This window comes from Equus przewalskii, chromosome 1 (assembly GCF_037783145.1).
Source record: "Equus przewalskii isolate Varuska chromosome 1, EquPr2, whole genome shotgun sequence".
NCBI classification, from domain to species: domain Eukaryota; kingdom Metazoa; phylum Chordata; class Mammalia; order Perissodactyla; family Equidae; genus Equus; species Equus przewalskii.
In genome coordinates this window covers 14,909,210-14,933,619 of record NC_091831.1, presented here as the reverse complement: position 1 = coordinate 14,933,619, position 24,410 = coordinate 14,909,210, and the positions used below count along the sequence as shown (strand labels likewise).

General features: G+C 35.6%; 1 protein-coding gene across 2 annotated transcripts in view; it reads right to left on the bottom strand.

Moving 5' to 3' along the window:
• PDZD8 (PDZ domain containing 8) overlaps positions 1-24,410 on the bottom strand; it is an 86,245-nt gene that overhangs the window by 8,155 nt on the left and 53,680 nt on the right. For both annotated transcript variants that reach the window (XM_008525730.2, XM_070592008.1), the window contains one exon: positions 1,031-1,193. In XM_008525730.2, the coding sequence (XP_008523952.2) occupies positions 1,031-1,193 (163 nt within the window). The remainder of the gene's footprint in view (positions 1-1,030; positions 1,194-24,410) is intronic.

Below are 24,410 nucleotides of genomic sequence, written 5' to 3'. Positions count from 1 at the left end.
AGAAGTGCTATTTACGACATGATCAGAGGGACTTCCATGTGAAAATATTGACTGACTTGGTCTAGGAGTGAGTGCAACTAAATCATTGTCATTATTTTATTGTCATGATGGATTTGAATCAAAGGCAGTTTCTTTGACGTGTACCAAGGGTAACTGCTCCTTGATTTAGGAACTGATCTACCTTGTTACTTACTGCCTTAGCTGTGAGAGAATATACCACACACTGCCTTTAAAAGGTCAACTATGACAAACTTCGTGTTCAGAAAATCTCTTGACAAGCCTAGAATGGGTGGCCCAGGTACAAAACTCTGAAAAGGTTTGGACTTCTTTCCCACTGGTGTGCACAATGAGTCCTACTGCTTATTCATAAATATCCAAGTAAATAATCTGCCTATCAACAGAGAGTTTTGTTGTTATCAATCCAATTGATAGGAAGGCATGCAGGTGACACATTTTTCTGCCAGCAATAGTGATTTGGGCTGCACTCTGAATGACAGCATATTAACAAATGGCTGACCAATTAGGGAAAATATGGGGCCACCAATATGGGGCCACTGGACAGTTCAGGTGTGCCCTCTTGGACAAGGAATATTAGTCTCTCTCCTGTTCATTATCTAGTCCTGTGTGATGCAGGAAGTAATGTTAATACTGTCAATTTTAGGCTCAGAGTAGTAATGGTGGTGGGTCATACAGAAAGGTAACCGATGACTTGCCCTTTCTTTCACATTTGATAAAAAAAAAATAGAGGAGTAGAAGGTAGGAAGGAAAGGAAAATTAGAGAGGTTATAGAAAAGCGGTCTAAAGATAAAGTATTTTAAAGATTTATACATTAGGACTAAAACAGCATATGTGTTTTAAATTAATTTTTTAAGGCTTCCTTCAGATTTTTATTTATAATAAAGTTATTACTTTCTTTCCATTATAAAAGTAACGCATGTGTATAGAAATAAAGAAGGAAGAAAGGAAAAATGCCCATATCTACTCTCTGACCTCTGTAAATGTAAGGTATATTGCTTATTAGTATAATTACCTCCAATAGCAATCAGTCGATCTCCCCGCTGAAGATCTGCAAGTGCAGCAGGTGAGTTTGGGGCCACAGTCTCAATTATGACGTGCCCAGCATACCCATCAGTTGACTGAACAAGACGAAGCGTAAGTCCGACACTTTGTAAATTCCCCTTTATTAATTCAGCCTTTGATGAAGAGAAAAAAAATCAAAGTAAGAGTCAATGGGTTCATAGTAACAGAATGAGAAACAGTGACACACTGAGAGCACTACAGTTGATGCTGATTTTTGTACCACGGGGACTATTATTACAGAGAGGAGGAAGGACATCTTTATTGTAACAATATAAATCAACATATGCTCAGACTACACATTTGCACCATCAAAAAATTTAAACACTTTCTTATCTCTGGTGTGTGTTATTCAAGATCCGTGCTCACTGTAGAGAATTTGGAAATAAACAGAAAGGCAAAATGAAAAGAAAACCACGCCTACTCATACTATCTAGAAATATTGTTAATATTTTGTACTTTCTAATATATATATATATTTTAACACAAAATTGAGATCCCATTGTGAATATAATTCTGAATCTTGCTTTTTGGGAATATAATAGGAATAAGCTTCTACGTCATTAGATATGCTTTGGAACCTCCATTTTTTATGGTGTACTGTTAAATTTTTTGTTGGGGGGCAAAGTAAGAGTTTACATTTATGTTTTACTAAGAGTTATCTTGTTAATGAGATATCCTGTTCTAACTCATCAAGATCATTTTGTTTTCTAAATGAATGTCATCCAATTTATCAGGAGTATGTATCCCAGATTCACATCATCTATGAATTAAAAAAACAAAAACACATGCTATCTGTCCTCATTCCAGTCACTGATTTTAAAAAAAAGGATAGAATGCCATATTCCTCTGGATAACAAGAATTCAATCTGTGTTTATTGAGCTAAATTACAAATCAGTCTAATTGTATTATTATTCAGCCCACGTCTCTTAGTACTGTTCTTCAAGATATCTCATGAGGAACTTTGCCAAATAACCTGCTAATATCCAAATATATCACTGTCTGTATTTTTTAATATATAAATCCCATTTAAAAGCTAGAAATTCAATTCTCCTACCTAATGATATTGGCCTGCAAAAGAGCCCTTATTGTAAATTATTCTCTGAGTGTTAACAGATTTTACAAAGTTGCTTTTAGATTAAGGAAAATCTTAATTATATTATGCTCAAGAAACGGGAAATGTAGTCAAGTTTTCTTATCACCTAAAGGTTTACAAAAAACCAAAAACCCCTTCCAAAAAAACATTATTTGTATTTAAACTGCCAAAAACATTTGTCCAGTTCTTGCCTTATGATATAGTAATCACCTCATATAATGTTGAAAGTGCTTTTTAGTTAACAAAAGCCCTTAACAACATTCTCTCAGATCCATGAACATAAATATATTCTTAATATACAGAGTGACAAAGCTAAAATTTAGAATGTAAATCTTCCTAATATTAGAAAACTGTTGATATTGCTAACTGCAGCAAATGGATAAAAAACTAAATTGTATGAGTCCGGGTACTGTAAATTCTAAAACTAACATTTGGAATGTGTTTTTTTTTTTTTTTGTGATTTACTCTTTGTGCTTAAAGTAGAATGGAGGTTGGGGGGATGGGATTGAGAAGGGAACTGAGGCTAGTACAGGTTTGGGTATAATTCCGTTTCTTAATTTATTTTCTGCCTACCAGTCATATTATTCCCTTTGCTTTTTTTATTTCAAATGATGCTTGAAGTAAACATTCCAGGTGGAAAAAGAGATAAGGTTTTCGGTAGGAATAATTAATAAGGGCAAAGACTAAATTCCTTTCCCCCGAATTTTTGCTACTGATTATTAGAAAATGCTCTTAATTTCATACTTATATAAGGAACAGAACTTCAGACACTATTTCTTTCATCTCTTTTCTTGTCAGAAGCTTGTTTTGTTTCCTTGTAAGATCACACTGCTAACTCATCTAATTTTGGAATTACAGTTTCAGCCTTCTCTGAAACAGAAACTTAAAACTTTAAGTTCTGACAGTGAGTCAAAAGTTTTAGAGTATAAAAACACCTCAATTAAAAACTTGACAAAACAAAGCATTTAAAAATGAATATCTCACACAAAATTTTATTTTAATGTAAAATTTAAGATAAGGTTTACAAGACCATCCAAATGATACCATGACTTTTGGAACAAAACTGACATCACCATTGGGGTAAAATTACTATTTTTAAACAACAATAGCCAGAAAATATATTATATTATATAATTCTCCCCTAAACACTTGTATCAATATGTAAAAATTATATATAAGACTAGTGGATATACCATGCACTATAAAACGTATGCCGAAACAGAACCTTTCAAATGATGAGGTAAACATAAATAGAAATCCCAAACATTTTTCCTATTGTTAAAATTAAAAAAGGAAACCTCAACTAAAATTGGAGTTGGGAAGGCCCGTAGAGGGAGCTGTCAACTCTACCACTACATGGTAACTATCCCAAACAGGAAGATATCAGTTACAGAGTCAGTTAATTACAGCATCAGTTATAGACCCCAACAGGAAGAGAGTACTTGGCATTCCCAAACATAAAGTACAAATATTTTACTTTAGCGGGAGGCAGGAAGATTTTCTTCTTGCCCAGCAATAAGCCCAGTCAGTAGAAACGCTGCAGCTCAGCCAATGAGAAGCTCTTGTCACCTGAACTTTTACTATTCCTCCAATGAACTTTCGTTTTTTCGTTGCTGATGACTTTCTTTCCTTGTCCCACCCTCCTTACTATAAAAGCCTTCACACTGATACTCCTCGAGAGAAGCCGCTGGGAGTATCTCTCTGCTTGCCAGATGAGATGCTGTCTAATTCATGAATCATTTAATAAAGCCCATTAGATTGCCAAATTTACTCGGCTGAATTTCGTTTTTAAACACTACAGCTGGTGGAACATGTGGCATGCACTCCCTGAAATATGACATCATTACCCAAGAGGTTTCAGTTTTTAAGATTTTATTATGGAAAATTTAAATATATACAAAAGCACAAAGAATAGGTAAAAGAACCCTATGGTAGGTTATAAAATATGGTCACAAATTACTCCTATCCTTGTATGCACATCCCTTTGCAATTATTACTTTACCACATCTGCCATTTGAGGTGTAACTTGTTTCTCCACTACTCTCTCAGCAACCAATATCATTAGAAAAAATAAGCAAAGACACAGATGATCTGAATATTATCAACCCTGTCTTAAATGACATTTATAGAACACTATACCTAACAATAGCAGAATACACATTCTTTTCAAGTGCATACTAAATTCACCAGGATGTGCTAAGTCATAAAACAATGTCAATAAAGTTAAAAAGACTGAAATTCAAGGTATGTTCTCTGAATGGAATTAAATTATAAATCAATTAACAATAAGATAACTAGGAAAACCTCAAATATTTGGAAAGTAAAACAATACACTTTTAAATAATTCATGGTCAAAGAAGAAAACTGAAGGGAAATTAAAAAATACTCTGAATAGAATGATGATGAAAATGCAACCTATCAAGATTTGTTGGATGCAACTAAAGCAGTATTTAGAGGGAATTTATTGCTTTAAATGCTTATATTGGGGGGAAAAAATCCAAAATTAGTGATCTTCATTCCTACCTTAAAAAATTAGAAACCCCAAAGTAGAAGGAAAGAATAAAGAGCAGAAATCAATGAAATAGAAAACAACAGAGAAATCATGAAAGCTGACTCAATGAAATGATCAATAACTGATAAGCTTCTAGGTTAGACTGACGAAGAAAAAAAGAAGACACGTAATACTAAAATCAAAATAAGAGGGGAGTATCACTACACAATCTACAGACATTAAAAGTATAAGGCAATATTATGGACAACTTTACGCCAATACATTTGACCTAGATGAACTGGAAAAAATTTCCATGAAAGATACAGATGACAAAAACTGACCAAAAAGATAGAAAATTTGAATATCCCTAGATCAATTAAATATATCAAATTCATAAAGCTTCCAGAAAAAACCCTCCAGGTCTAGCTTGCTTCATTGGTGAATTCTTAAGGAAGAAATAATAATCACCTTACCTGGAATCTTTCAGAAACAGAGGAGAGAACACTTCCCAAATGTTAAGTGTTAAGGTCATAAGGCCAATGTTACCCTAATTCCCAAACCCAGACAAACACAAAACAAGAAAGGAGAACTGCAGGCTAATATTCCTAATGTCCAAACATGGATGCAAAATTTCTTAGCAAAATTTTAGGGAATTCAATCCAACAATCATAACCAAGTGGAGTTGATTTCCAGAAATTCAAAGTTGATTCAAGTGGCTAAGAATCAATCTTATGAAAAGGCTTCTGGAAGAAAACGTAGGCAGTACACTCTTTGACATCAGTATTAAAAGGATCTTTTCGGACACCATGCCTTCTCAGAGAAGGGAAACAATAGAAAGAATAAACAAATGGGACTTCATCAGACTAAAGAGCTTCTTCAAGGCAAATGAAAACAGGATTGAAACAAAAAAACAACCCACTAACTGGGAAAAAATATTTGCAAGCCATATATCTGACAAAGGCTTAATATCCATAATATATAAAGAACTCTCGCAGCTCAACAACAAAACATCAAACAATCCAATCAAAAAATGGGCTGGAGACATGAACAGACATTTCTCCAAAGATGATATACGGATGGCCAACAGGCACATGAAAAGATGCTCATCATCACTAATCATCAGGGAAATGCAAATCAAAACTACACTAAGATATCACCTTACACCCGTTAGAATGACAAAAATATCTAAAACTAATAGTAACAAATGTTGGAGAGGGTGCGGAGAAAAAGGAACCCTCACACACTGCTGGTGGGAATGCAAACTGGGGCAGCCACTATGGAAAACAGAATGGAGATTCTTCAAAAAATTAAAAATAGAACTACCATACGATCCAGCCATCCCACTACTGGGTATTTATCCAAAGAGCTTGAAGTCAGCAATCCCAAAAGTCCTATGCACCCCAATGTTTATTGCAGCATTATTTACAATAGCCAAGACGTGGAAGCAATCTAAGTGCCCAGCAACAGAATGGATAAAGAAGATGTGGTACATATATACAATGGAATACTACTCAGCTGTAAAACAGAACAAAATCATTCCATTTGCAATAAAATGGATGGACCTTGAGCGAATTATGTTAAGTGAAATAAGCCAGCGAGAGAAGGATAATCTGTGTATGACTCCTCTCATGTGAGGAATTTAAAATTATGGACTAAGAACAGTTTAGTGGATACCAGGGGAAAGGTGGGGTGGGGGGTGGGCACAAAGGGTGAAGTGGTGCACCTACAACACGAATGACAAACATTAATGTACAACTGAAATTTCACAAGATTGTAACCTATCATTAACTCAATAAAAAAAAAAAAGAATCAATCTTATGAAAACCAAGGAGAGAACCATATAAATATTTCAACAGCTGTAATAAATAAGTAATCCAACATCCATTCATGATAAAAGTCCTCAGCAAACCAGAAATACAAGGAAACTTCCTAACCCTGATTATGGGCATCTACAGGAAACTTGATTATGGGCATCTACAAAAAACCTGCAAGTAATGTAATACTAAAAGGTGAAAGACAATGTTTTCTGCTTAAGATCAGGAACAAAAACAAGATTTCTGCTCTCACCACTTCAATTCAATATTGTACTGGAGGGTATAGTCAGCATAATAATGTAAGAAAAAAGGAAAGACCAAGATTGGAAAGGGAGGAGAAAAATGGTCTTTATTTGCAGATAACATGATCCTAAACATGGAAAACTCCAAGAAATCTACAAAACAACTATTAGGACTAATAAGTGAAATTAGGTCACAGACTACAAGGTCAATATACAAAAGGCAAATTAGTTTTTATACAGTAGCAACAAATAATTAGGAAATTAAAAAAACAAAATTCATTTACAATACATAAAAAATATTTAGAATTAAATTTAATAAAAGCTGTACACACCCATATGCTGCAAATTATAAAATATTGCAAAGGAAAATTAAGACCTAAATAAATGGAGAAAATACACCCTGTTCATGGGTATTGGAAAACATTATTAAGATGCCAATTCTTCCCAAATTTATCTACAGATTCAACACATTCCTAATCAAATCCTGCAGGCCTCTGGAGAGGTAAAGTATCTAGAATAACCAAAACCATCTTTATATAGGACAAGGCTAGAGGACTTACACTACCTGATTTCAAGACTTACTACAAATATTAGACTAATCAAGACACTGTGGTATTGGTGTAAGGATAGAAAAGAGGATTAATGGAACAAAACAATCCAGAAAGAGACCCACACTTATATGGTCAATTTATTTTTGACAAAGGTGCTAGACTAATTCACAGGGAAAAAGATATGCTGGAAAAACTGGATGGCTGAACGGGAAAAAAATGAACATAAACCTTACCTTACATACTACAAAAAATTTACTTGAAAACGAAAATGGGCCTAAAACTATTAAATGTACAGAAGGAAACATGGGAGAAAACCTTTATGACACTGGATTAAGCAAAGACTTCTTAAACAGGACACAAATTGTACAATCTATACCAGAAAAAAATTATAAAATGGACTTCATAAAATTAAAAACTTTTGCTCTTTGAAAGACACAGTTAAGAAAATGAAAAGACAAGCCACAGACTGGGAGAAAATATTTGCAAAACTCTTACCTGAGAAAGGACTCGTATCCATGAATATATAAAGAATTCTTAGAACTAAACCAAAAAAACTCCCTAATAACCCAATAAAAAAATGCAGAAAATATTTGAATAGATATACTTTACAAAAGAAGATAAACAAATAGCCAATAAGCACATTAAAAGATGTTTAGTCATTAGGGAAACACACATTAAAATCACAATGAGCTGCTACTACTGCTGCTGCTGCTGTTACTACTACTACTGAACAGCAGATAATACTATAATGGCTAAAATTAAAAACTGACAAGTGCTGCTAGGATGTGAAATGAACTCTCATATATCGCTAGTGGGAATATAAAAGGGTACAGCTAACTTGGAAAACAACTGGCAATTTCTTATCAAGTTAAACATATAAGTTACCATATGACCCAACAATCTTAATTTTAGGTTATTTATCAAAGAGAATGAAAACACGTCCACACAAAGACTTGTATGTAAATATTCATAAAGCATCATTCATAAATGAATCGGCCAATTGGTGAACTGATAATCAAACTGTTGTACATCCACACAGTGGAATACTCACCAACAAAAAATAATAAAATATTAATACACACAACATAGACAGATCTCAAAGACATGCTGAGTGAAAGGAGTTAAACACAAAAGACTATATACTCTATGATTTAATTTGTATGAAATTCTAGGAAAGGCAAAATTATAGTGACAGAAAGCAGATTAGTATTTGCCAAGGACTAGGGGTTGGGGCCTGGAGATTGAGGGCAAATAGCACAAGGCAAGTTTTCAAGGTGATAGAAATATTCTATATCTTGATTGGGGTGAAGGCTACACGACTGCACACAATTACCAAAATTCACCAGCTTTACACTTAGTGAATTTATCGCATTTAAGTTATACTTTCATAAAGCTATTAAAAATAAAGCAAAAACAAACAAAACCCTGAACACGCCATTTCTGTCTTAATATACTTAAATATACAGATCACTAATAATTCATTCAGATAACCATTAGTTTTCCAATTTACTTAATAAAAACAACTTGGGATGAATTTAGGTGGTCCTTAAGTCAATTAGGAAGGAGAGCAACATTTAGACGGTTTTTCCATTTAACTTATGTCAATCAAATGCATACTGACTTTTAACTACAGATAACTGGAATTACTAGACTGTAGATGCAGGATTAAACCAGACGTAATTATGAGAAGCAAAAATAAACTGTGTTTGAAAGAAAAAATACTTGAAAAATGTAACCCAAGTTTTTATTTTATTTACTGTTAAATAAAAAAAGAGTAAGAAATAAACTTTTAAATTTTTATCAAATACTTGCATGTGGTTAAAAACATCAAATACACAATAGAGCTTCTAATAAAGAGGAACTGTCTTCTGTCTGCCCATGCCCCCCACTCCCATGCCATAGCAACCACCTTTAAACTATTTAATTGTTTTTAGTTGTGGGGATTACCATTGTTTTCTCTAGATAATACATTATTTTTCTTAATATATTAAAATTTAGACAATCTGTTGACTCCCGACTATAACAGACTAGGATGTTAGCCCATTCTCCTTCCCCCAAATTATCGTAGAGCTACGTCGCTATTCTTAGATTCTCTACATAACCTCTTTATAACTTTAATTAATACGCTTACATCCCTATTTCTTATTTCATCAACTATAGACAATATTTCTATTGCTATAAGGACTGCTATTCTTCCTTTCACCTCTCTTTACACTTTCTACCTTCTAAACCCTACCATCAAAGTTCATAACTATTGTATACATTTTCTAACTATAATTAAGCTTCAAAGTTGACTGATTCTAAAAGCTAAAAATCAGCATTGTCTACAATATTGTGACTATATAAATATTATTTATTGCAAAGCTGGGCATCATTACATTTTTCTGTCTTATATAGCCTTTTGTTTTTCTTGTAGTTGTATTTTCTTTCAATGACATAGCGTTCACTTTAAATGTAGGACTTACTTAAGTACTCCTTCTGCGATTAGCTCTTAAATTCATCTACCTATTCATTTATGTATTAAATTACCTAGGGTTCAGCTGAAGGGAAGTTTTCCTTTACCCCCACCCCACTCCTGACAAAAAGAAGCCAGTTAATAAATGCAGAAGGAATGATTAGATTAGAAAAATCATCCTTTTGTAACACCCCCAAACGGTAGAGGGACTGTTTTAGATTAAAAAAAAAAAAAAAAACCAAGACAAAGAAAGACTAAAGAGATGTAACAACCCAATGTAAAGTATGAATCTTGATCAGATTCTGGTTGAGGAAAAAAGCAAGCTACAGAAAACATTTATGGGACATTGGGGACATTTTAATATAGACTGAAAATTAGGTGAAATTAGGGAATTATTAATTTTCTTCAGTGTGATAATGGTGATTATGGTTTGTAAAATGTCTCATTTTTAGAATATTCATACTGAAATATTTAGGGGTGAATTATCATGATGTCTACAACACTGCTTGCCTATAACTTCAAGTAAATGTTAACTTCTTTGAACATCACTGGTAAAATGAGATCTATCTCAGATGTGGAGCTATGAAGGTTCAGTATTTATTATTACTAGTAAGACTTAGCACTACTAGTCAAAAATGGGGATGCAAAACCACTCTGCTGTTCCTCAGCTGTATATTGAGCTAAGGAAACAAGGCAACATATAGCTGAGCAAAACAAGGCAAACATATTACGAAACAAACATCAATTCAGGACCACACAATATGTAAACTATCTTAAATCATTCAAACATTAATTTACTTCTACGGGATCAAGATTGAGAAGCTAAAATAATTTTATGATTATATGATTACAAAAATTGTCTTATTAGAAAAGACAAAGATGGTGACTGATGTCAACAGACATTTAGCAAGAGGACAACAGCCAGTTCAAACCCACTAGGAGTAATGGGCTTAATTAAGCATGGCCTTTACTTCCAAAGAGTAGAAATTATACTGATGGTGACAAACACCTACTTCTTCACAAAATTATAAGTTTTCATCCTGTGAGAAAATTTCCTTTATGCAGTAGACTAAAGATATATTAAACAAAAGGAAAAGGAAGGGGCCAAGAAGGAAACAGCAGGGAGGGAAAAACTGTTATTTCTTATGGACAAAAAAATCACAGTGAAGAAAAAATAAACATAGAACAGTATTATATTGTCCTTTAGGTTGCTGATCATGAAATCTTTTTTAAAAAACGAGAAAGGGGGGAATGAAAGTGAAGGCAAAATGTCTGTGATAACAAATACGGGTATAGACTATGGCCTATGGCCTTTGGTCAACTCCAACAATCATCATGTAGTAAGTTTTTCTTTTTCATAAGAAGCCAAATAGATGTTTTTTAAATTCCACCAAAATCTGAGTCCTCCCCATTCCAAAAGATAAGCTAACAAATCCGATTAAGGAAAAGTTAACATCTATAGAACTTCTCACTCCAAATCTTTGTATACAGTGAAAAGTTTGCTTCCTATGTTTCTTTCAGAGAACAAGGAAAACCTGGACCCTTAGCGTTGCAAGTGAGGATCAAGATTTCTGCTGCAGGGGAGGTAATAAACGGGGTCACAACAGCTCTCCCCTTTGAAATAGTCATGTGGTTACATCCATGGAATTTGTCTGGAAGTTTTAGGCCAAATCCTCCAAGTCCAAATCTGTGGCTATATAAGCTATATAAACTCAAAGGTCCTGAGACTGGAAACTCCAAGGCTCTGACCACAAGGACCCTATCTTCATCCGAGGGTTGGAAGCATTGTGGCCAATATCTACATATTGATTAGCATTGTTTTACAGAGCATCAAGTTAATTCCAAGATTGAAGCAAGATGTGCCACAAGACACGGATACAGTGTGATGGGAATTTGGGGGAGATGAAGATTGCCTCTGAGTGAGTGGTCTAGGGAAGGCTTCATATGGGGGATGGTATTTAGGTTATATCTTAAAGTAAGAGAAGAATTTGAACAGACAGTCGTGGAGTTGGGGTGAGGGGTGTGGGATGGGGATAGGAGAGGCTATCATTCTAGGCATGGCAACATTTTTAGAGCAAAGAGATGGAGACAAGAGTTCAGGGCACATCAGAAAATTAAAACCATCATGATAGTATCAGTTGAGATGTAATAGGAGAGAAAATTCCTTCTCCAATTCTAAGAGAACACATTTTAGTAGGAAAAAGCAGCAGCATTTCATGGAATATATCACAGAATCCTATGTATGCTGATTATCTAATAGAGAAAAATTCTTAAAATATGTTATCTTGTGATAAATGTATATAGAATTTGCAAACATCTATTAATATCTATTTGCTATAAACACGTTCCTTAAACCCGTACTTTATGGCATGACTGATATTTTATAAGAGAAAAAGTGAAATTAATAATACTTATTAAACGCTTACTATATGCTTAGTAAAATAGACACTAATGTTTGCCAAGTTCTCCCCATCTCTGGAACTATCTCTGCAACCCTCTAGTCCCCAGTATGGTTACAGTGGGGGATTGCCATGCTTATATAACATGGTTCCACTGCTCTGTCTCATTAGATGGTACAGGAGTACACACCTGACCCATGCTGGATCAACTGGAATTCCTTTCTGGATGGTGGGAATTCAGATTCAAAGATTCCTTGAATGTAATAAACATATATGTAGCTGTAGGCATCTGTGTATCTTCCTATGGGCTGGGAAACGGAGAAAGACAGTCTGCAGAGTAAAGAATAAAGCACATAAACAGCGAGGAGCAGAGAGGAGACTGAGGGAAAGGCCTAACAGTGGTTTAGTTTCTCATTCCAGTTTGTTCCAAAGGCCTGGCTGCACACTTGCTAAAAGCTATGCAGAGCCTAAGCCACACAACCATGAACCGTGGCCCTGACACCCACCCATGGCGTCCATGAAGCACTATGGTATCTTCAGAATAAGAACCTCTTTTTTGATTAAGCTAGTTTTAATAAGCATCTGTTTTGAACAGGTTCTAGCTTACCAGGCACTGTGTTAGAGATTGTTACACACAATATCTCATTAAAGTGCTATACTTATTAAACTGGAAAGCTACACATACAGTCATGCATCACTTAATGACGGGGAAACGTTAACGCGAGATGTGTCGTTAGGGGATTTCATTGTTGTGCAAACATCATAGAGTGTACTTATGCAAACCTAGATGGTACAGCCTACTACACACCTAGGCTATCTATGGTACTAATTTTATGGGACCACTGTCACTTATGTGGTCCGTCATTGACTGAAACATCATCATACAGTGTGTGACTATACATTATAGAGGATATAAAGTGTTTCCTCTGTGGCTTAGCCTGTGTCAACCAAAAGGTAGATTTCTACTGGAGTAGAAATACTATTTCTAGTATTTTATTCTATGACATACAAAAGAAAAAAAGTTTATCAATTGTCAAGAACTGCTGACACATACTAACTAAACAGCAATTCCACGAGCTGAATCATGAGTCAATACATTCAAGATTGCAGACAGCCTGCATTTAACTTCACCCATAATGTCAGACACAGGTAAAAAATTCCAGCTGTATGTGCATCTATCTTGTGGAAAGCGATTTAGCAAAAACACCAAGATAGCCTTTAAGAGCTCTCACACTCTGACATCCTTTTAGCCTTTCTTGGACCCAGCTGGGATACCTTATTTACACCTAAGGGGAAAAACAACATATTGATTTTTTAATCCTTTCCTATCACGGACATAATTTTATACAATCGATAAGAAGAGGATATATTGTAATAACACATCAATATAACTCTTTTACAAACTCTCTCCTACATGAGGCTGTAACATTGAGCAAAAAACCAAAAACGCAAGAAAGAGTAAAAGGATCACTAAGTGAAAGACTCTAAATTACTGTGACCAGGTATACTTTTGAACATTCTTTCATCAAGTTTCTGAAAAAGACATCATGAGGACCATTTCCTAGCTTTTTTGGTAGAGTAGTAGGGCGGGGAAGGGAGAAAGACACAATAATCTGTACACGTACGTACAAGATGCCTGTATTAGACTGAACTTTTAACAGCAGGCTTTTAAATGCAGATAGCCATTCCCAGTCTTCCTGGCCCATAATGTAAACCAATACTTATTCTACCAGAATTCTCAATCTATTGCAATAAAAAAAAGATGCCCACAATCTTCAGACACATTGGTGTATTCTACAATTCCTCTCCCCAAAATGAAATACTGGTAACATTTTCAGAAAAGCTGATGGTGAGCTAAGAAACACACATTTAACATAACCTATAGCAAAGCTACTAAGGAAGAAAAGTAATAAAGAAATGTACTAATTCATTCACCTACTCCTTCAAATGCTTAGGTATTGTGTGCCGGGTCTGGGAGGCACAGCTGTGAACAACACAGGTGAGCTTTCTTGGCCTCATGGAAGCAGGAAAAGTAGGCATGAACAAATAATTACAATATCTGTTGTGTGATTTAACAGGAGTCACTAACTAACAATTAGAGGACAGGGAAGGCATTCCTAAAAAACAAATTTAACTGACACTTGAAGGATTAGGAGTCTGCCAGGCCAGGCATGAAGGCAATATATCTAACCAAAACAGCAGGAGGTTTGAAGGGAGGAGATGAGAGCTAGCATGATATATTTGAAGAAGTGAAGGAAGTTCAGATATTATAGCTCTTTGACACGTTCAGTCTATGTGAAGAGGGAGGGAACCTTGGTTCATTCAACTAAAAAAATCTTGCAAAAGAAAGAAGCACAGTATCAACTCCCCCACTAATTTCATGCCCAAGATGGTCAAAGTTAATAAATGGTAACTACGGTATAAGAAGCATTTGAATGTGCTAATTAACGCTATAATGCGACTAGAAACTAATGAAAATAATATTTAATCCACACTGATCCATTCAAGCCCTTTTTCTTAACAAAAAAAAATCCCAATTTCATGAATATTAGCAGAAAAGGAAGGTTTTTCCCTTAAAAAAAATCTAAAAAGTAGAATGTTTAAAAATGTTTCAAATTGCTTCAAAGTTTGATTGCTTGCTATAAAACTACCATTTACAAAAAAATTTCATAAAGATACATGTATTTGTAAACTTAAGAGCTCTTTCTTCATAGGCCACTTCTACATTATCCACATCCCCACAGCTCAACTACTATAAACCTAAAACCCAAGGCCATGACAGCACAAACCTAGGGAGTCTGAAAATTGACTACTCCCATGGATACATTTTATTTACTTAACCAAAATCTGAATGTTGAGAAAGATGCACCTCATAAATTGCTAAATCAAGGCTGAAGGCTGAAGGCTGAGGCCTCAAAATATCATAAACAAAGTTCTCCTCCTTTTTCTCAGAGAAATCTGCCACTGAGATGAGCACAGTGGGACTTGGAGAGATTGCTCAGATTGAACCTTAATGGGTAGTAATGAAAGAAAGAACGCCCAAGTCCTGAATGCCTAAACATAGTGGACAAAACGGCAAGAAGCACAGAAACAGGTCTGCTCTGGGCAGCACAAGTGTTAGCTCTAAATTCCAGAGGACTAGCTCAGCCTACCCTTGCTGCCTGCCTAGCCTTAGGGCCGGTATCTAAGGGGAAAAGTCTCTGGAATACTTCTTTCCCACTCATCTGGGCAGATTGAAACCTAATTCCCCTTTCTCCTTTCCTTCCTTTTCTTGTGCAGTGGATGAGGGCCTTGAGCCTGCCACCAAAGACCCAGGACAACATGGTTAAATGGAGAAGAGAAATTACACTTAACTCAGCTCTTTTCACAGGTGGCCAGGGACTGGATTACTTCAGGACAGCAATGGCCTGGAACAACAAAAGAGCTTCCAATAGGAGCTTTCTTTTTTGAAAAACTTGGTGATATGAGATAGCTAGGTGACAAATAGCATCTGGCTCTAGAAGAGCGAAGCCTTAAAGAAGGAGCCATGTACACAGTTCAATCACCATTGTTTTTGGAATGGTATTTCCTACTCATTGCAGTATTCAACTACTACTGCACTGAATTGCAGTGGTTTCATTGCCTTCATTTTTTAAAAATTGAAAACATACTCTCAGTTCTAACATGGCTCTTTATAGACTGGCTAAGGAACCTATATAGCAGCTTATAAGGGAAACTCCATGTTTCTGTCAAGTCAACACCTTTACCCTCTCTTCCTCCTCCAGGTCTCTTTTCAGTACCAGGCCAGTTCTCCAGCTCCACCTTTCTCATAGGTTACAGAGATTTGGCCTGCTTTCCCCTCTTTAAAAACTGCTACCACCTAGTGTTGTCCTGGCTACCTAATTCCTATTACTCCAGAAAAGTGCACTATTCTTGTCGATGGGGCCTCTGGCTGGGTAAACGTCCTAAGCAGGGATAGAATTAGAAGAACAAGTACAGAGATTCTAAAAACAATTAGCTTACAAATTGAAGTTTTTGAAAATACATGCCTGGAAAATAGAACTATTTGTTTATGCTACCAAATACCATGAATATCCTGGGATTATTCAAATTTTTAAAATGGTCTTCAAAAATCATTCTATTAGTGTAGCATCCAAACATTTCTGTCAGAAGGCCACTTGGATTTACCAACTTTGGTCACCGTGTTCATTAGAATATAATACAGCTTTCGTCAAAGTAACCAAAACTCTACATGCTAAGGATTTCTGGAAGGTGACTAAAAATCATCGTTTTGATGGGCCATTTTACAGATCACCTTTACTTGGCTTGCTTTGGGATTTCACAATTGAACACTGAATAAAAGGGACCCAGGCAATTATGACTAGAGTATTAAAGATTTATCCCCAAACTCTGAATTATAATTGAGAGGTCAAGATTTCTAAACTAGAACTTTTTTTTTTTAACTAGAACAACTTTCATATTAAATAAGTTACTGAGCTGCTTGCAAGGGGAATATTTCTATATGCAACAAACTAGGCACAGAATGTGTTAGACGTGTAACTTTCTGGTCATCTCACTGAACATCAGATGTCAGATCAATCTGTTTATGGATAGAGGGCACAAATTACTGCCAGGCCAGAGACCAGTAGCTTACTCTCCATCTCAATTAGAAGCAGTAACAAAGCTGCTTCTAGGACCAGATTTCATATTTTACCATCCATCACATTTAAAAATCACAACCACAACGACGAGCCACTGGCTCCATTAGCGCCATACTAAACACTCACAAGGAGAGCAAATGTTCCTGTTCCTATTATTCTCTTCCCTTCCTCCCCTTTCTTCCTTTCCCTCTCTCTCCCATATACGCATAAACACACTTCAGTATACAGTAACACAAGCAACATTTGGCTCAATTCTGAAGTGACTGAGTTAGAACTAGAGTACTATTACTCAATTTCTGCTTATAAAGAATATTTCAATAATTTGTAATTCTAAGAAGTTAATAAGACAATTTCTAGGTTCTAGAATGAAAAAGGAAACACATATGAAAAGAAAGAAAATACTGAGTCTCTGAAGGGTCATTCTGTATCAGTCTAACCTACTTTTAAGCACAGGTAGTTTTAACAACACAGAAGAGGCAAACTGAAATAGTTCATGTAGGATAGAGTCAACTACTCGGTAACTCTGTATGTTGCTGCTTCCAAGGACTCAACTACATTCTCAACACCTTCCACTCAGGTCCCTCACTCTAACAGAAAAAAGGAGATACTGTATTTATTAGCTATCTTCTTTAGAACTGTCTCTTACCAGCAAAGAGGATTCACAATTTGGATGCACATGATCATACTGTCTTTTTCATGGAAAGTATAACTCTTGAAACAGACATATTGCAAATGTCTTGTTTTTATCTCTTGGTATAAAAGCTACTATCAACTCCCACAGAACTTTTCAAAGACCTGTCATTAAAGTTTAACCAATTTATAGTTTGTTTTTTTTTAAAAGATTTTATTTTTTCCTTTTTCTCCCCAAAGCCCCCCAGTACATAGTTGTATATTCTTCGTTGTGGGTCCTTCTAGTTGTGGCATGTGGGACGCTGCCTCAGCGTGGTCTGACGAGCAGTGCCGTGTCCACGCCCAGGATTCGAACCAATGAAACACTGGGCCGCTTGCAGCGGAGCGCGCGAACTTAACCACTCGGCCAGGGGGCCAGCCCCTAACCAATTTATAGTTTTAAATCAGAACAGTTCTTAAACTCATAAGCCGGCTAAACGAAAAAGAATCTGTCAGGTAAAGAGAAGTGCATTGCAGAAGTAAATTTTCATGCCCCCTGTCCCAAATGATGACAAAAATTATTTTTTAAAAAAAGTTCTTAAAGAAGCATATTTGAATAGTACAGGGTATAAATCCTAAATTCTCTCACACGGGTTTTACATGTAAACATTTTCTTTGTCAGGAGAATAACTAAATTTTCAGTAATTACCTCTTAAAGGATAGTTAAAAAAAAAAACAACAACCCACTGCAATCAGCCCCTCCTTAGCACCAGGGCAGATTCAAAATTCTCTTTTGAAGGAAAAAACTGGAATGTCTGGGATGGCTTTGTATTCAATGTTGGGTCTGAATGCAGGCTCTAATGTTTGCTAGTTTTGTGATCTCAGGCAAGTGATTCAGCCTCTGTCAGTTTTAACTGTAAAACGGGAATACTAATGTTTAACACACTGGGTTGTTCTCGAGATTAAACAAAACTACGGAAATAAATTTCTAGCACAATCCAGGCAGTTCCATTATTACTCCTCAGGTGAACTAGAAAGACTTCTTTCTGGAGTGAAAATACAAGTGAGAGGGCCCTCAATCTTCAAAACAGAATGCCGGCATGGCCATCTGATAACCTGGTCTCTAAAGCAACTGGATGGTAAATTGGGACTGCATCCTTTGCTTTTCTAATCTAAGAGACAGCAAGGATCTAGAAATATACCGAAAAAGTAAGGTCCATTACACAAATACAACTGATGTAAGAGATCTAAAGAACAAAAATGATCCTCTGCCGAGGTTCAAAGGCTATTTATTAGGATAGTAATCACATCCAAATGATTACCTTGTAATACACTTAGGTTTCTTCTCTCTCTTTTTAAATCTGACTGAAGTCTCCATTAATGTTTTGCTTTGAAAGTAATTTAAATTTTATACAACCATTCCAGTGAAATAAAAAGCTCTGAAAAGTATCCAAACCCTGAGGTTGCCATGGAAACCAGAGAGTAGAACACTTTTGCCCTTTTTAATTCCTTTGTGAAATAGAAACAGCTCTGATTCTGAATCACCAAGTCAACCCTCAGCTTCATATATTAGCTTTGTACTTCTGCAGGGTAATTTACATCTTACTAAGGAATTGTGAGAACCTTAGGGACAAAGTGTTTTGTATAACTTTTTATCTTAAAATAATTTCAAACTTACAGAAAAGTTACAAAAACAGTACAAAGGATTTCCATTTATCCTGAACCCAAATTTCCCAACTGTTAACATTTTGCCACATTTGTTTCTCTGTCTCTGTGTATTTTTTTCTGAACCATTTGAAAATAAGGTGCAGACATGATCCTCCCTTACCTCTAAATTTTTAAGTGCGTATTTTCTAACAAAGACATTTTCTTATATAACCACAGCACAATGAGCAAAGTCAGAAAATTAACAGTGATACATTACTATTATCGAATGTACAAACTTTATTCTAGTTGGAATGCAATTTTGAAATATTTACCAATAACCTTTTATTTCTGCATAATCTTTGACCAAGGAATCACTTAGATCAGGAGTTAGCCAAACAGCCTGTGGGCTTGGTTTTTTTTTTTTGGTGAGGAAGATTCGCCCTGAGCTAACATCTGTGCCAATCTTCCCCCACTGTGTATGTGGGATGCCTCCACAGCATGGCTGACAAGTGGAGTAGGTCTGCAACCGGGATCTGAACCTGTGAACCTGGGCAGCCAAAGCGGAGTGTACAGAATTTTAACCACTTGGCCACGGGCTGACCTCCTATGGGCTGTTTTTAAAGAAGTTTTATTAGAAAACAGTCATGTTCATTTGTTTATGTATTGTCTCTGGCTGCTGTAGAGTTAAAACTTCAGAGTTGAGTAGGTGTGACAGTGACTGTGTAGACTATAAAGCCTAAAACATTTACTATCTGTCCCTTTATAGAAAAAGTATGGCAAACCCTGACTTACAGAACAAATGTGCACTGACATTACAGATTTCTTTACAACATCAAAAAACTGAAAAAAGGCTAAATACTCACCAATAGGTGATTGGTTAAATAAATTATGGTACATAGTAGAATATCATGTAGACATAAAAACAATGACACATATATATGGAGATAAAAATATGCCCTCAGTATATTTTTAAGTAGGAAAAAAGGCAGGTTATAAAGTACATGATCTCATTTTATTCTTTAATGAATGCATAAATACACCCTGTGAATAGTGTGTGTATGCTTGTCTTTATACAGTTCTTGTAAAACATTAACAGTGGTTTCTCTGGGTAGTGAGATTATGGTTGACTTTTGTAATTTCCTTTACAGCTTCCTGAATTTCTTTTATATGGGCACAAAGAATATAGCTCATATCAATTTCCAAACATATACCACTTTAATCTTATAGACATTGCTGATTGTATTGTTAAAATATGCAAGTTTCCTCAATTTTCACAAATGAGTGTATCAACACAAAAATTAAAAGTCTGCTTCATGATACCTACTTCTTATGCTTAATGGTTTCCTACTTAGACTTCTGACAACATTCTCAGTCTTGATCAATTTACAAAAGATAATTCACATTCATTTAGAAAACAAGCCATCTGTCTACACTCTAAGAATTACTTGATAACCTTTAAAGAAATATAATGAATTACCCACAAGTAGTCTTATTTACAGTGATTAATAAAACATCCTTATCTTCCAGTATAGAGCATACTGTTTATATATAAACAGCTTTCAAATATAACTGCTATTTGTCTAGTACAATCCCATATCAATGTAAATCAACATGCTCACAAATTGGAAACACAGCTGTCCCCAAACCCACTTTAAACTCTATTCATGTTCAATGCTTATGTGGAGAAATACACAACACCTTATGGAAATATGAAAAAGACTATGTAGGACATATGAATTAAGTGTTATTGTTGCTGCCCTTTCCACTTGCCAGTCTGAAGATAATAAAAATTTCAACCTAGTTTTACTTTTAGCCTATTCATTCTAAAGTACCTTCAATCAGTAAATGGTAGAACTTCACATTTACAGTGAAATGCAAAAGTGAGTGCTTGGGAGCCCGAACAGTTTAGTACCATGAACTACTTCCTAAATGTTCTAAAACTATATTAGTAATTACAAGTATCCAGGCTTTTTTCCCAAGCTATGACATTAACACTCTTTATTCCTAAGAAATTCTTAATTTATCTTAAACCTTCATGAAATTTAAATGTTTGTCTATGCTTTATTCTCAGTTGAGATGGGCAGCAGCTGGCTGATCTCCATCCTTCTTATAACAGCCCTTAAACTTGCTGATATTCTTAAAAGTTACTATTTGGGCCTCTTGTCTTAAAAAAACCACATCTCCCATGGTTGAGGAAGCTATTCTCTTGTTTTCCTCACCTTGTTACAGGAAAGATTTAAAAGGGAGTTGGAGGGGAGGGGCAGGGGATTTATAAGGATACACAAAATATCAGATAGCACTAAAAACACAGGGGCAAAAGAGGTGGCATTTAGGTCAAGTTCAATAATAACAGTTACAGTGTGCCTCATACTGTGCTAAGTGTTTTACAGACATTTAACCCATATCCCATTACTATTATTTCTGGTTTACAGATTATGAAATAACTTGTTCATAGTCAGAGAACCAGAGTGGAAGAAGGCAGATTTGAATGCACCATTCATGGAGATGATATAGTAATTAAGAATATCAGCTCTGGAGTCACACTGCCTGGGTTTGCAAACTGTCTTTACCATCTGCTACCTGGGTGATTTGGGTAAGTTACTTTCTGACTGTGTGTCTCAGTTTCCTTATATGGAATGGAGATGATAATAGTGCCTATTCTCATGGGGTTGTTATGAGAATTATATGGTTAACACATATAAAGTCTTAAAATCATGACTGGTAGAAAGAAATTGCTCATCTTGTTAATTGCTCCTACCACTGGACTGAATACCTATGGGCAGGGAGTTATTATACTACTGCAGGATCTCTGATAACACCTTCCTAACACTTTCCTAAATTGTTTATTTCCTAGTTCTGCATCCTGCACTGAGTGTATGACTCAGAAAACGAGCTATTTGACTAAGTGGATTTCTATGGGGAAGTGCTACTGTGCCTTGAATAGGACATTTTAGTTCATGACAAAGTACAAACTGAATCAGTTTTACTTGGATCACCATCAACTGGAGGGTCCTGAGAAACATAATCCAAAAATAATATTTGTTTCATTAATATTATGTCCTTAACTTTTTCTCAAAATCTCTTTAAAAAAATATTTAGTGTCTGACTACTTCATTGTGAAAGTGTCAAAAATGACTTTAGTGGAGCCATTTTAAAATGGAGTTGGAACTGCCTTTCCAGAGAAACTGCTTTGCTGTCTTGAACCTTCAACTGGGCCAAATCTTGGGATCAGGGCCAAACTGACAATTGTTTTACAAGCAATTGTTTGAGAAGCCAGCAGGAGAACTGACATCTTGATCACAAAGACTGAGGACTGAGGACTCTCTGAAGATAGAATCAATAGTCAATCAATGTTTAGCCAAGACCAGCTCTCTGTCTCTAATTCCAATTAAAATCTTCGGAATGCAACCTCCCTCCTTTGCCTTTCAAAGCCCCCGACTTACTCCCTTACTATCTGGGTTTCCACCTGAATCTTGCTCCCCGAACTGCAATTCTTTGATCCCAAATAGTCGTTTTGCCTCTTAAACTGGTTTCTCTTTTTGCAGGCTGACAAAACTGTTCTGCTTCTCTTTATTCTATTTGAGAAAAGATATCAAAAACAGAGCATATACACCAAATAAAGTGTTCAACGTATTAGGTAAGATGTTGAAATTTTAAATAACAGCACCAAAAATATAAACACAAAAACAAAAAACAGTAGATCAAGGCAGCACATGAAAAAAATTCCATCTCTGGACTGACCTTTGATAATCACTGTACCTCAAACCTGATGTGTCCAGAAGGAGATCTTTCTCCTCTTCCTTCTCCCTCTTTGCGGCTCAGTCTTTCTGGCTTCCTCTTTCACTCTCCAAAAACCCCTCCATTTCCAGTGGTATCCAAGCCACAGTGACTCTATTTTCCATTTTCATTGCCATCATTCTGGTACAGACTTTGATTATCCCTTACCTCCACTATTCCAAGTCTTTCCCTTGTCAAATCATCCTTGACTTTATCCATTTGCTGCCAGATTTGGTAAACATATTATTTACTACCTACCATATGCTGGGTACTACACTAGACATTTTAATATATAGAATCTCACTTATCCCTCACACAACCATGTGAAACACTATCAGTCCCATTTTATAGAGGAATTACGTACTTGTGGATGAGATGAGTTTGGGGACTTTGACTAAGATCATGCTGCCAAAAAGTGACCTAGCTAAGACTCAAATTCAGAGGCAAGTCTGTCTAAAGCAAGATTCTGATAAGCTCACTTTCATTCTAAAATCCTCCATTACTCCTACTGTCTTGGAGAGTAACAGCCAAACTTCTTAGTGCAGTATTTAACACTCTTCTACAGAATGGTCCAACTCTTTTTATTCTTGTTTTGCATAATCTTCCTACACTACCGTATTCTTTAGCCAACCTGGATAACTCATTGTATCCTAAACATACTCAAATATTCTCACTCTTTACTTGGGTTTACCGCATGTCCTTCACTGTCACATCACAAAATCCTACCTACCCTACCATCAGAAATCCTACATATACTGTGAGGCTTAGCTCAAATGTCACCTCCTTAACATATTCTTTCCTGGTTTTCCCAAAAGAATACTATCTCCCCTTCATTGGAACCTCATAGTGCTTTATTCTGAAACTTAGAGCATTCATATGCTAACGGTAATATTGATGCTCATCATACTGTTGATCTTATTTCCTCATTGTTTATCTTCCTTGAAGGAAAAGACCATACTCATACTGCCTTATACCTCATACTCAGTTTCTTCTTTATCATATTCACAGTGCCTTACACTGATTTGATCTGGAGAATTGATATTTCTATATTTTAACCTAAGTTCCCACTCTTTTCACAGTATTTCACATACATATTAAACACACATAGAAAATAAGAGACAGAGACCTGCATCCCTCATTTTTAACCAAGGTGAACTTTAAGAGTGGAAATGCTGCATAGGATTTACTACTAAAGCTCAAAGGCATTTAATTTATTTAAGAAACCAGAACATTATAACAGAACAATATATATGGTTAAAATTTCACTGAGTCCCTATTGTGCTTGCAAATATTATCAAATTCAACCAACCAGAGTTTTCATAAAAACTGACATTTTCACAAAAGCTTTATTTGCTTTAATCTTTCCCTTCCTTTTGATAAGATTAAGGCTGTAAATGGCAAATGGTTAAACAGGAGCACCAAAATGCTATCTGCAAGGCATCTGGCCTTAAACAAACACACCAAAATGCCAACTCTGAAACATCTAGCCTAATGTAATTTATAAATTTGTCTGTCTAAGATATTCTTACTTGAAATCACAGTGCCTTAGGGAGCTCTTTCAGATTCTTTGTATGTACATTTGACAATATGTGGATAAAACTGAACAGATCA